This window comes from Salvia hispanica, chromosome 3, assembly GCF_029641045.1.
Source record: "Salvia hispanica isolate PSC_SH4W2 chromosome 3, Shi_PSC_v1, whole genome shotgun sequence".
NCBI classification, from domain to species: Eukaryota; Viridiplantae; Streptophyta; class Magnoliopsida; order Lamiales; family Lamiaceae; genus Salvia; species Salvia hispanica.
In genome coordinates this window covers 32788118-32801984 of record NC_142694.1, presented here as the reverse complement: position 1 = coordinate 32801984, position 13867 = coordinate 32788118, and the positions used below count along the sequence as shown (strand labels likewise).

Below are 13867 nucleotides of genomic sequence, written 5' to 3'. Positions count from 1 at the left end.
CAAACTTATTGAACTCACATTTTTATATATTTAGCAATATTGATATTTGTATATTAATATTATCTTCTTAACAATTCATATTGAGAAAAAAAAAAGTAAATCACGATTACACTAGTTTGTAAATTGCTAATAGCATAATCAATTAACACGTGTTTCAAGAAAAAAAAGTAGTACTCCACGTGATTATAGGAGTACTATTATTTATGCGAAGATAAACACATGATTATTAACAAAACCCCATAAATAAATAATTTGCTGGTTAAAAAATAAAAAATAAAAAACAAAACCAAATAAAACCTATTAAGGAAACAAAAACCTCTCTGAATCAAAAACACAAACCCAATAAACCCATTAAAGGAAAATAAAAAGCCATAGCTGAATCAAAAAACTCAAAAACCCCACGCTTAATGGCGGCCAAAGAGAGAAAGCTTCTCCTTCATGAAAAAGTCGAGGTACCGTTTCTCGTCGAAATTCCGGCGCCTCACCGTTTTTAGATAATAAAGTTTGTATTTTTTTTTATTATGCCTTCTTTCTTTGATCACCAATGACTCTTCGTTCTCTTGATTCTCCTCCCCCTTTAATCAATTCTGTCAATTTTATTGAATTATTGATGTTTCGTTTCGTTAATGTGAAGTTATTTGTTGTTAATTTAATCTGCATTGTGGGAAAACCAAAAGTCCTTACGGTGTTCTTTGCATGTGCTTTATCTTGTTTCGTTGATGATCGAGTTGGTAATGGGTTTGGATTGAGTGGTTGTGATTTTTTCCTTAATTTTGTTTTCATGGACATGCAAATTTGATACTGGTAACTGATTATTAGAATTTGATGAATTTTGTTTCTGGATATGTATTGTTAGTCTGCCTAGATTTTGTGACAAATGAGGTAAAAGGGGGATGAATTATGGCAATTTTGGGTTGTATTGTTTGTTTCTATTTATGGATTTTTTGCACAAATTTGCTTAGCATTGAGGAATCTTGATCAGGTGAGGAGCTTGGATGACGGGTTTCTTGGTTCGTGGCACCCTGGGGTGGTTATCCGCTGCGGAGAACTGGTTCGCGTGGTCGAGTATGATCACATTCTCTGTGAAGTTGATGGTGATGCTAAGCTGGTTGAGGATGTGAAGGTGACCCCTGCAATTGATGGGGTTCTTGATGAGGAAGTTAAGAGGCTCGGTGAGTATAGGGGCTCGATTAGGCCTTGTCCGAAATCTCCAACTTTGGGTGCTGCAGGGGCGTGGTTTCTGCATTATGGAGTGTGTGTTGACTTGTTTCTTGACGACGCTTGGTGGGAAGGTGTGGTGCTTGACCACGAAGATGGGTGTGATAGGCGGAGAATTTTCTTTCCTGACCTGGGTGATGAAGTTGAAGGCAAGGTTGATGATTTGCGGCTTAGTAAGGATTGGGATGAGGTCACACAGAGATGGAAGTCTCGTGGGAACTGGCTGTTTCTTGAATTAATCGAGGAACAGGAGATAGACTGGCCTCTCCTCGTGTCTGTGCGGCAAATGTGGTATGATGTGAGGACGAAGGATAAGTTTGAAAAGGTTGGGGAGTGGACTTCGTCTAACAGGGAGGTGTGGAATGAATTATTGCAAGAGGTGTTTCGTGATAATTTTAAGCTTGCTGTTGAGCATCTCTTTGCAAACGTATCCTGTAAATCAGGGAAACAAGGACAAACGTCACTGACATTTCTGGAAAAAGAGTGTGAATCTATTCTAAAATCTGAAGGACCTTTTCGTAGTTCTGTTGCAGCTGTTGCACCTGTTGAAGAAGGAATTCCGCGAACTGATTCAAATCATGAAAGCGATGATAGGGTTCAGATTCAGGATGATCGGGTTTGTGTCTCAGTTAGACCCGAGAATGAACAAGTTTTGTCTCAGAATCCAGTTGAAGATTCTGGGATTAGTTCGAGCAGTTCTGATGAATCTCCTAGTTTGAAACTGAAACGGGGAAAACGTAAAATTTTAACCCAGAAAAGAATGCTTAAATGGCGGTCTGCTGTGCCTAAATTGATTAGTGAGCCTAAGAAATGCCCTGATGCCATTGATCGTTATAAGGAGGAGTATCTTCCGTCGAAATGTACTGCTCCGAGTGAGCTCATATTGGATGTTAGCAAGCATCTACTGCATTTGGGCTGGAAAATTGATTATACACATGGTGGTAAAGGAAATACAATTAGGAGACGTTATACATCTCCTGATGGGAAAAGATTCCCTTCACTTCCTGGGGTTTTTAAGAAGCTTGACTGTGACTTTGAGGTGGAACACAGATCATTGCAAGCTAGTATGCACCCAAACAACGCCATTGCAAACTCCGTGAGTTCACATGAAGAGGCACCCTCACCTCCTTCGAAATCCCAAGCTTCCAGTGAGTTGTCCAAGTCATGCAACACCAATGAGATGATTCACATAGAACCTAAACATTGCCCCGAAGCAGTGGAGCATTATTGTTCACTAGGTGCAAAGCTAAGGCGAGCAGGACCGGAAGGCGAGAAAGCAAGGCAACACTTGTCTTCACTTGGATGGTCTTTTTATTACCATAAGAAAATAGAGGGCAGGGAAATGCGTTATATATCACCTGCTGGAATAATTTTTCCCTCCCTTCTTGGAGCTTGTAGATGGTGTGTCCAAACTGGTGCACATACTTCCACCGGTCTCTCTCCCTCCACTGGAAGAGTCGTAAATAGAGATTTCATCGATAATGATCACGGCGATTTATGCATGAGTAAATCACAGCTTGTGTCTGTGGCGGATGATTCCACTGTAAGTACCCCTTTATTAGAGAATGGCAATATGCAGTTAACCGATGTGCCAGTGTCGGAGGGGTTTGTTCAGTCGATCAAAGGTGAAGTTCAAAAAACCAGAATGTCGAGGAGGAAGAGGAGAAAACTCGAATCAGATTGTCTTGAAGTCTCACTATTATCACCCAACAAAGGAAGGAAATCTAAAATGAGGCTAAGGGGAGATTCAAATGCTGATTCTTCAACCCCAGTGAGGAGATCTAGTAAAAGGGTACGCGAGAGGGATGCTTCTTCCTCTCAGCAGGCCCCACGAACTATCTTGTCCTGGTTGATTGACAATAATGTGGTTTCGCTAGGAGAAAAAGTTCACTATCGCAGTAGCAAAAAGCGTCCTCGAATGGCAGGACAGATATCTCGTGAGGGGATCAAGTGTAGTTGCTGCGGGGGAATCTTTACTCTTAGTAACTTCGAAACACATGCTGGCGGAAGTGATCGTAGGCCTTCTGCAAATATCTTTTTGGAGGATGGTAGGTCTTTGATTGAGTGCCAGTTGGAACTGAAACTGCGTAATAGCCGTCGAAATTCAAAGTTAGAACGTCAATTGAAGGCAACCCAACATAATAGAAGAAGTGACAACATATGCTCTGTCTGTCACTATGGAGGTGAATTAGTTCTATGTGACCTATGCCCATCATCGTTTCATACTCAGTGCGTTGGTTTAAAGGTACCCATATTCATCTGCTTGTTATGTTTAATAGCACTTGATTATTCATTTCTTTCAAGAATAGGCATTGGCCATCCGGTCGAGTTATAATCTTTTTAGGTTGTATTGGTGTCATTAGATCGCTCTGTTTTTCACTGTGTTGAGCTCTAACAGGATGTCCCGGAGGGTGATTGGTTCTGTCCGTCCTGCTGCTGTCAGATTTGCAAATCTAATACCGGAAATAGACCAGCCAAAGACCCTTCTTTCCGCATATGTTATCAGTGTGAGCGACGATGTAAGTAACCCATTTAGGTCCATATCTACTTGTAAAATGATCGAAAATTTAGATTCTCGAGTATATCATGGCCTAACTGTTACAACTTCATGTAGATCATGCCGAGTGCCTCACAATTGAAGAAGATGCACCCGGTTATTGGTTCTGCCGCGATACATGTCGACAGGTACTGTTACTTGTATCCTTTTAAAGAACTCTGTTTGCATATTGTGGGTTTTTTAATCACGAGTGAAAATAGGTGTCGTTGAGGCTTTTTTTAAATATAACTGTTCTCGTGCAGATATTTCATGGTCTGCGCGGGATTTTGGGGGTAAAGGTTCCTGTGGGAACTGAAAATATGACTTGGACTTTAGTGAAATACATGGAATCAGATTTTTCTAAGAACGGTGCAGCATCTAATGACGAGGGTCTGGTGGAGAGTTACAGCAAGCTTAATGTTGCCCTTAGCGTGATGCATGAATGTTTCGAACCTGTCAAAGAGCCAAGGACAAGGAGGGATATAATGGAAGACGTTATCTTTAGTAGACGGTGTGCTAGTCTCGTCTCCCCATGGCTACTTATGCATAATTTCGAAGTTTCTCTAGAATCCATTGCTTTGCAATTGTGGAATGTTTTAATACTTTTGCATACCCTAGTAATTTTTTTGTCTTCCCCATTCCTACATCTAGCAAATCTGATGGATAATAGTGGGCGTCTACTAGATTGGAATTATTATAATTTAATTAGAAATTATCATTTATCCTCATGTACCTCGACTGTCATCTTAGATCCTTGTTTATTTGGTACTAATACTTAGATTTACAGGTCCGATCTTAACCGTTTGAACTTTCAAGGGTTCTACACAGTACTATTGGAAAAGAATGACGAATTGGTCTCAGCGGCTAGTGTGAGGTATTTGATGCTTCGCATTTTTATTTTCGACTTTCTAATACTGTTCTATTTAAGTAACTCGAAGTCTATGTCCTACCTACATCAGGATATATGGAAAAACAGTTGCAGAAGTCCCTCTAGTCGCGACACGGTTTCAATTTCGTCGACTTGGGATGTGTAGAATTCTGATGAATGAGCTTGAGAAGGTATTGTGTTCCTATATTTTTTAGAACTCTATGGTTTTGCTTCATTTCCCTCTGACCTGCATAACGAATCATCCTGCTAAATTGCTATTGTTTACACACTATTATACGGAAAAATGGGTTGCGTTTCTCACCTTATGTTTGTGCACTCGAAATCGTATTCCAGTCCATAAACTCAGCATCGAGCTGTCTCTTCATTATAAACTTCTTTAATACCACCTTTTCAAGAAAAATGACTTGCAGTCAAACTCTATTCAGTCTAAGCGCCCACTTTCTCTTGTTATCACACCGAACTTCTCCATAGTTTGTTGGTGCCATGTTATTTTGCTTATTTGATGTATTTGGCTTTTGCAGCAACTCGCAGAATTGGGAATCGAGAGGCTTGTGTTGCCTGCTATTCCAACTGTACTTAACACATGGATAAATTCATTCGGTTTCTCCAAGATGGATGAATCAGAGAGATTAAACTTTCTGGTCTACACCTTCCTCGACTTCCAGGGCACCGTATTCTGCCAGAAAATGTTGAATATCAATCTTTCTATGATTTTGGCCCTTCCTGCAGGTAAATGAAATGCGCGACTGCTATTTGATCGAAGGGCGTTTTCTTCACAAAAAGGGATCTAACCCTCCTTTGACACCTTTCTGCAGTAAAACAAACAAACCGTTGTGACATTAAGTTTGATGGAAACAGTGCTGTCTCCGAAGTTCTCGAAAGGAAACAAGTAGAGGAGACCGACACTACAGAGCAAGAAATGGCGTGGTAATGCTATACACTAAAATTATTAGACGCCATTCCTTGATAAATTATATCTCATATCGGCATTGTGGTTAAAGATACGGGCTTTTGTTTCTGAAAATTTTACTTATTCGCCTCAGCAATAAAACAGTAGCTGACAATGGCGATGCCGGTTGCTCCACTGACAAAGCCATTGTGGTACTTCATCAGCCCACTCACCAGTTTCAAGTTCACTAATTTGCATATTTTCGATGAAATTTTGACTCTAAGCTATCTGTACAGGTGGTGGATCAACCAACTGTCCCGGACTACTCGTCTCTCCATCCCACCCTTGATTATCCTTTACTAACGAACAGCGGCACGCAATCTGAAAGCAGCACTCCGGTTACATTAAAATGCTACAAGCGAAGGAAAGTATCCGCCTGCTAAGGGCAGTAGTCTTCTCAGTAATGTATCTAATCTTCTTCTTGTCGTACCTATCAAGCTACTCGAGACCCTCTCGACTTTGGGAAGTAAGCTGGAAGATACCCGACATAGCTCAAAATAAACAGACGTGGCCCCATTGTTGAATTTTTTGCACAGATTACACTACTAGCTAACCAAATCCTAACACACTGCTGGTTTTTCAATGTCTTCAGCAGAGTTTTTTGAAGCTATCCGTTGAAGCAACACGTTCGACGTGCTTTTGTATAAATCCCATTCACTGTTCTGTTTTGTTTCAACTAATGTTGTCACTCCTCTTATCCTCAGGTCAGTCTCTGTAAATATTCTTCAAGCAGCTAAGGAAATATTATGGTATGTCAAGTTAATTTATTTTTGGAAAATTGGAAAAATTAATCCCATTTGTTCTTGATTTTACCACTGTGGAAAGTTTATTATTGCAATTTATGGGTTTAATTGCATGAATTATACTAAATTATAGCACTCATATCAAATTGGTTACGGTTGATAATTTCACACTTTTTTCTCCTAATTATTTATTGCATTGAAAATTGTACTAAGAGCAAAGAATTTGCATTGAGAACAAAGCTAAAATGAGAAATTTGATATATTAATTATATGTACTATTCTAAAATTGGATATTTATTCGAGGATGAGATTTTTTTAAAAATGAAATATTCATGGAAGGAAGGATATAAATGAATTAAATCGACGTCGAGCTATTGAGAGCATGACTACAAGTGATGGTTGTAGTTTTTTTGTCTTAAAAAATGCCTTTTTGCATAGCCAAAAAGTGAACAACAAAGAGATATCACCATCTAAAGAGGTAGACCAATCATAAATCTAATATTGAGTGGAAAGTTATTTTGATTAAATATTTTATGTTTTGAATGGTTGAATGTGGTTGTACATTTCTTAATCATAAAAAGATAAATAAAACATTGAACAACTTGTGACAAAAGTTTTACCTTAAGGCATTGATACATACACGTAGCCATTATATGAACACCATACATGCCATATCACTTTTCTTTATTAAAACTTCTTTTTAGCTACAAATTTTATAAGTATTTATTTATTAATGTGAGATCAAAATCATGGATATGTAACATATGTTCGACCCACTTGGCTTAAAATATACTAGTATTCAATAATATGTACTCCGTACTTCTTTCTTCCAATTAGGTGGTTGGTATTTGATTTTCTAAATAAAAAAGTACTTATAAGATATAATTTAAGATTGAGTAGATGGGTGGTATTTGATTTCCTAAATAAAAAAGTACTTATAAGATATAATTTAAGATTAAGTTGTTAGATTATTTTAATTGGAGAGGCTAGTTATGATTAATTATTCTATGATTATCCATCCAAGATTGACTTGCGGGATTGAATCTCATGAATCAACACATTACATATCTAATCTCGAGATATAATCTTGCAAACTAAACACTCTCTAAGAGTATGCACTTTTAACTGAGCGCGAATAAAAGAAAGGTATAAAAAATAATTAAAATATGTGTAGAATGAGTTCACCTCGTTAGAGACAAAAATATTAAAATTAGAAAGTGCATATTTTTATGAGACAGACAAAGGAAAGAGTGTATACTTTTGTGGAATACATGGAATACTATAAACCAAAATTGTTATTAAAATAATAAAGGGATATTGGCATCTAATATCACGAAATTTTTAAAAAGTTGAGTTTTTCCCACGAATTTTAAAATTGACAAATAATATCATGAACTTTACCTCTTGTTTGTTTTTTCCCACGAATGAAAAAATTCTTCAAATAAACGGATTTTTTTCGTAAGTTCTCAACAACAATTTTGAGAGCTTCAAGTTTTTCAATCTTTGAAGATAGTTTTTCTTGAAGCACACCCTCCAAAATTGTTCTTCAATTATTAAAATAACATGAATTTTTTTCATTCGTGGAAAAAAACAAACAAGAGGTAAAGTTCATGATATTATTTGCCAATTTTAAAGTTCGTGGGAAAATCCAACTTTTTGAAAGTGTCGTGATATTAGATGTCAATATCCCAATAATAAATTATACTCCTAAGCAATACTAGAGAAGAGTTGCTCTTTTGATGCCTTAATATCTCGTTTGATGCAAAGTACATTATCTTCGTATCATTCCTTAAACAAATTGTATACTGTTAAATATCATTCATATTACTCGACACTAATTGTAATCTTTCATATTGTAAATTGTAATCACACATATAATATACTACCTCTGTCCCTGAAAATTTGATACAGTTTACTATTTCGTGTCCCTGAAAATTTGATACAGTTTACTATTTCGATCTGTCCCTGAAAATTTGATACACTTCACTTTTACCATTTTTGGTAGTGGACCCCATATTCCACTAACTCACTCCTACTCACATTTTATTATAAAACTAATACTTTAAAAGTAGGACTCACATCCCACCAACTTTTTCAACTCACTTTCCATTACATTTCTTAAAACTCGTGTCGGATCAAAGTATAACAAATTTTGAGGGACGGAGGCGCCGAGGCGGTAACAAACAAGCCATAGAAAACGAGCATATCTAAAGATGCCAGCAATTGCCAATTAGAGCTGCAAAATTAGCCTACATAGCTGGTTTGTTCTTTTTATAAAAGAATTAATAATGGTTGCTCTGACTTATTGAACAGAGAAGAAATATTATCAACTCAACTACCTACAATACATCGTCATTCTCTTACCAATAAGTAGTTCAAATCATCACTTCTACGTATGAATGAAATCATCGTAGATTATTCTCTTTAAAAAATTATCCAATACTTTTATATGTCTTAGTCAAATCTATCACAACTTAATTAATAGAGTACTAAGATACAATTTTTTTATATGCAATAATTAAGTCATAAATTTCAGTCACCAAGGCTACTCCGATAAAAAAAAATATCATTATTAATCCTTTTTAGTAAAGGGGTGGATAAATAAAAAATCATTATTAATCCTTTTGTGTAGACAATGCGACTGTTTATGGCCCGACCCGATATCAAACCAAAATTTGGATAGTTTCGATTAATAATACTCCATGTGAGGTAGCAAGATGATCATTCATCACCAAAGTAAGTAAAAAAACATTTAAATATCTTTGGGTAGGTGAATAATTAAAAACGCAAATCAAAAGATTGACTTATATAATGTAAATTCCCAATCACAACATAAGTAATATTCCAGGAGCCCCAAAAAGCAACAAGAAAGCAGAAGCGAATATCCGAGCCGACTCACTCGGAGCGGTTGGCATACCTCTCGACCTTGGCATCATTGAGGTTAATCCCCACCATCGCCTCCCCGAGCCCGCAGCTCACCTCCGCCACCACCGCCGCGTCGTTGTAGTGCGTCACCGCCTGCACGATCGCCCTCGCCCTCCGCGCCGGGTCCCCGCTCTTGAACACCCCGGACCCGACGAACACCCCGTCGCAGCCGAGCTGCATCATCAGCGCCGCGTCGGCCGGCGTCGCCACCCCTCCGGCGGCGAACTGCACCACCGGCAGCCGCCCGAGCTGCTTCGTCTGCATCACCAGGTCGTACGGCGCGCCGATCTTCTTCGCGAACGAGAACACCTCGTCGTCGTCCATGTTCCTCAGCACGCGGATCTCCCCCATCACCGACCGCACGTGGCGCACCGCCTCCACCACGTTCCCCGTCCCGGCCTCGCCCTTGGTGCGGATCATCGCCGCGCCCTCGCGGATCCGCCGCAGCGCCTCGCCGAGGTTGCGGCACCCGCACACGAACGGGATGCGGAAGTTGTGCTTGTTGATGTGGTTGTCCTCGTCGGCGACGGTCAGGACCTCCGATTCGTCCACGTAATCGATCCCGATCGATTCCAGGATCTGCGCCTCCACGAAGTGCCCGATCCGAGCCTTGGCCATCACCGGAATCGTGACGGCCTGCTTGATCTCCTTAATCAGCTGCGGATCTGACATCCGAGCGACGCCGCCCTGGGCGCGGATGTCGGCGGGGACGCGCTCGAGCGCCATGACGGCGCAGGCGCCGGCCTCCTCCGCGATGCGAGCTTGCTCGGCGTTGACGACGTCCATGATGACGCCGCCGCGGAGCATCTGAGCGAGGCCGACCTTGACGGAGAAGGGGGATTGCTTGGTGGTCTCGGCGATGGCGCCGTTGCCGTAGACGGTTACAACTCCGGTTCCGGCCATTTCTGAGGAGGATAAAGCTTCCTAGAGAAAGAGAGGAGAGGGATAGGGTTGTGAAATGGGTGGAGTGGAGTGGAGTGGTGTATATATATGTGTGGAATTGGGGATTTTGGGTGGAAAATTAGGGATTCTGATAAATTGGGGTATTTTAATGGTGAAGAAGAGGCCAAATCAACAGTTTGTTTTTCCAAGGAGGCTAGGGTTTGGGTTTGGGATATTTCTTCTTCATTGGCACAATTGGAGGCGCACCAAAATACCTTCTTTTTGTTATTTAAATAAATTCTTTGAATTTGTTCTTAGTTTTAGTAAATGATATACTGCTAGTATTATCTTCATCCATTATCGATAGTTTTAATAATAGTGACATGGAGTACTATTTTAAATAAAATAGAAAAGAAATAGAAATAAAAGTAGTCGAGATTAGTCCGTTTGTCCACAAAAGATGTTACACTTGTGGGATGTCATGAGATTTTAGAAAGTTTTGTTTTATGTGTTAGGTGGAAAAAGAAAATATAATATTTATATAAAGAGAAAATATAACAATAGACTTACTTATATAAAATTTTTAATTTAATTGAGTAGATATATTGTGATTGGAATCATAGCTCGAGTAAAAAGGCTTACTTGTTGTCGCCCGCCTGACTTTAATATTGAAGCTTATAATAATTCAATTGTATATAAATATGTGTTTATAATAAAATTGGATACTAGGCATGGACATCTATAGATGACAAACAAAAATAATAGGTGGTGTAGAGAGTGTGAGAGAGAGTAAATAATTCATTTTTGCCAAGTTTTAAATTGCATTGATGTACATAACATATTTGTTACTAATAATCTGAGGTGTATTTTTACGAATTTAATGCTTATCATTCTAAGTGGAATTTTTTATTTATAATAATTTTGTACATTTAACTCCAAATTAGTACTGCATTTATTTGACAAAAAGTCTCCTCAATATTGTTTAAAGTTAAAACCAACTTTAATTTAGTATATCGAATAAAATGGCTTGCACTTGTTAATTTGTGATTTAAATAAGTCAAATTTGCTTTGGGTGAAAATTTTGATTTATATAACACAAAAAGTTGTTAATACTATGATTAATGGAATAAATAAGAAAAACGTACTAATAGAGACTACCAATGTCTTCTTCCCCAAATAATGATGGGTTTATATATGTCGTCTAGCCATTGAGGTCTCTAAACAACTACGGACGATTTTTTATGCCACTTTTTAAAGTTATTACTATTTCCATTCTTGAAAAATAAAAATATTTAAAATAGTATCAATTTTAATGCATAATTTTTAAAATAAAATAAAAAAGAAGAATTGATAAAGTAAAAATGGAAAAAAGAAACATAATTAAAGAGAGAGAGAGAGACGTAAGCAAAAAATAAGTAGAAATTATATTAGTGGACTGTGGAGTCCTTCTAAAATAATTTTTTTTTTAATTTCTACTGATAAGGTTAATTTCTATACACCCAAAAAAATAATACCAAATCGTTTAATAAATTAGGATGGCAAAATAAATCATTCTACTTCTACCCAATATATTAATGAGATTAGGTGCGGCTGCAACTGCAACTGCATGATGGCGGCTTATCAGTGTTACGTCACAAAATCTATGTCTAATTATTGATTTATAATATACTCCCTCTGTCCTATTAAAAATGCAACGTTTTCCTTTTTTGGTTGTCCCATTAAAAATAAAACGTTTCCTTAAATGGAAACAACTTTATCTCTATTTTTTCATCTCTATTACTTTACTCTCTCTTCATTAACTCATAAAACAACACTACATAAAATCCCGTACCGATTCTCAAATGATGCATTTTAAGTGGGACGGAGGGAGTATTAGATAGGCAACTTGGTACTTTTCCAATAATAGTCGGATAAGAAAAATTCTAAATTCGTCCCCAAATAATAGACTTAACGTATCCGGCCATGTGATTTTAATGAAAAAAATATTAGGGAATCACTTTTTTAGATATACGATACTCCCTCCGTCCCAAGATAAGCGACTTGTATTCCTTTTTGGGATGTACCACTATAAGTCACTTATTTCCATTTTCAGCAAAAAGTCATCTCTCTTACTTTATTCTCTACCTATTTTATTCTCTCTTCTCTCCTCTACTTTTCCCTCTCTCATACTTTACTCTCTCCACTTTAACTTATTTAAATATCATTCCTTAAATCACGTGCTCAAAAGAAGTAGGTCACTTATCTTGGGACAGAGGGAGTAGTATTTAATTATTTATTGATTTCTAAGATCTATTTTTGTTGCTGAGTTTTAAGATACTGAAATACAAACAAATTTTTTGAACTTGATGCCATCTTTATAGATGCTGAGTAATTCAAAATTGTACAAAAAAATAATGATAATTGTTGAATAGCTAATGTTATTGTATGATAGACTGAATTACACTTTTTTCAGTTAAAAAAAATTGGTATGGGGTGCTAGGAGTCTAGGATTATGATTTTAAAATCCTCCATTTACTTACTTAATTAATTAATTAATTAAATTCATAATGCATGTTGCCATCATTTTGTCATCCAACAAAATCCAAAATGATTAACTAATCTCTAGGAGTACTACATAATTCATGCTTTTCAATGTGACACACCCTTTTCTAATTCAATGATGGGACTGCAGGCTGCAGCATAGCAAATATTCTTGAAGTATTCAATTTTGACTGGTATTCGAAATTTCAAAATCAAAATTTGTTCAATTAATCGTGTGTTTGAAAGTATTTCACGTGAAAGGAGCTATTAATATAGACCTCCATGAACATATAATATCAATACGTACAAGTTAGAAAAAAAAAATTGATTTTATTTAGTATTCATTTTTGTTAAGAATTCCAAAAAAATTGAGCCCATGAAATTTAGTAATTATATGTAATAGCTAAAGTGCCACCAAAATTGTTAGGTCATCCGCAACGCTGTCTCTTATCCGTCTCTTAACCGTCTCATCTCTTCACTATTCATGGGCCCTATTGTACATTTCAGCTCATCTCTTAACTAAGAGACAGCACATGCATCCCTCCATCTCTTAACCATCTCTTAACTATTCATTCAATTTCATTTTTTATTTTTAAGTCCAACAAAATTCAATTAATAAAAAACACGCTTCATTAAATAAAATAAAATTACAATTTAAATACCTAAAAAAAATAAAAAAGACATAATTAAAAAACTAAAAATTACAAATTGCACACTTAAACTCAAATAAAAAAAATGGAGGCAAAGAAGCAGAAGAAGGAGTTCTCTAGTGACGATCATCTAACGGTTGCCAAATTTTGCCCAAATGTGCTCCATTAGATCCTCCTGGAGTTGGGCGTGGGCGGTAGAATCACGTGTCCTTGCCCGAATAGACAACCGCTCTTGCAAAGACGGATGCACTCCCGTTCGAGGCGGACTACTTGCGGTTGAGCTTTCCGGGGTTTCAGGGTCGAACCAATTTCCTCCCTCAGGTCCTTCGTCGGCGACAATCATGTTGTGCAAGATTATGCACGTATACATGATGTCGACCATATTCTCCATAAACCACTGTCGAGTCGGGGCTTTGATAATGTTGAATCGAGCTTGGAGAACCCTGAACGCTCTCTCCACATCCTTGCGAGCAGACTCTTGCTTCTGCGCAAAAAGAGACTGCTTTTCGTCCGCAGGCCTGTTGAACGTCTTCACGAAGGTTGGCCACTTCGGAT

At 37.7% G+C, this 13867-nt stretch overlaps 2 protein-coding genes across 2 annotated transcripts; one reads left to right on the top strand and one right to left on the bottom strand.

Moving 5' to 3' along the window:
* Nucleotides 1-112: 112 nt before the first annotated feature.
* LOC125209793 (uncharacterized) lies at nt 113-6407 on the top strand. Its single transcript, XM_048109375.2, has 11 exons — nt 113-452; nt 983-3463; nt 3617-3737; nt 3833-3903; nt 4018-4265; nt 4542-4628; nt 4714-4813; nt 5165-5372; nt 5459-5570; nt 5687-5744; nt 5829-6407. Exons 1-11 carry the CDS (start codon nt 408-410, stop codon nt 5973-5975), a joined length of 3678 nt encoding a protein of 1225 aa, XP_047965332.1. The 5' UTR covers nt 113-407; the 3' UTR covers nt 5976-6407.
* Nucleotides 6408-9113: 2706 nt separating this feature from the next.
* Nucleotides 9114-10365, bottom strand: LOC125214530 (putative pyridoxal 5'-phosphate synthase subunit PDX1). The gene has a single exon (XM_048115594.2). The coding sequence runs from the start codon at nt 10161-10163 to the stop codon at nt 9231-9233; it is 933 nt and encodes a 310-aa protein (XP_047971551.1). The 5' UTR covers nt 10164-10365; the 3' UTR covers nt 9114-9230.
* Between the last annotated feature and the right edge of the window lie 3502 nt (nt 10366-13867).

Excerpts from the sequence above, each read along its gene's own strand:
- LOC125209793 (XM_048109375.2), top strand. The coding sequence starts at position 408 with ATGGCGGCCAAAGAGAGAAAGCTTCTCCTTCATGAAAAAGTCGAG. Across the intron at positions 453-982 it reads TCCTTCATGAAAAAGTCGAG|GTGAGGAGCTTGGATGACGG; the intron begins GTACCGTTTCTC and ends AATCTTGATCAG. Across the intron at positions 4,629-4,713 it reads GTCTCAGCGGCTAGTGTGAG|GATATATGGAAAAACAGTTG; the intron begins GTATTTGATGCT and ends TACCTACATCAG.
- LOC125214530 (XM_048115594.2), bottom strand. The coding sequence starts at position 10,163 with ATGGCCGGAACCGGAGTTGTAACCGTCTACGGCAACGGCGCCATCGCC.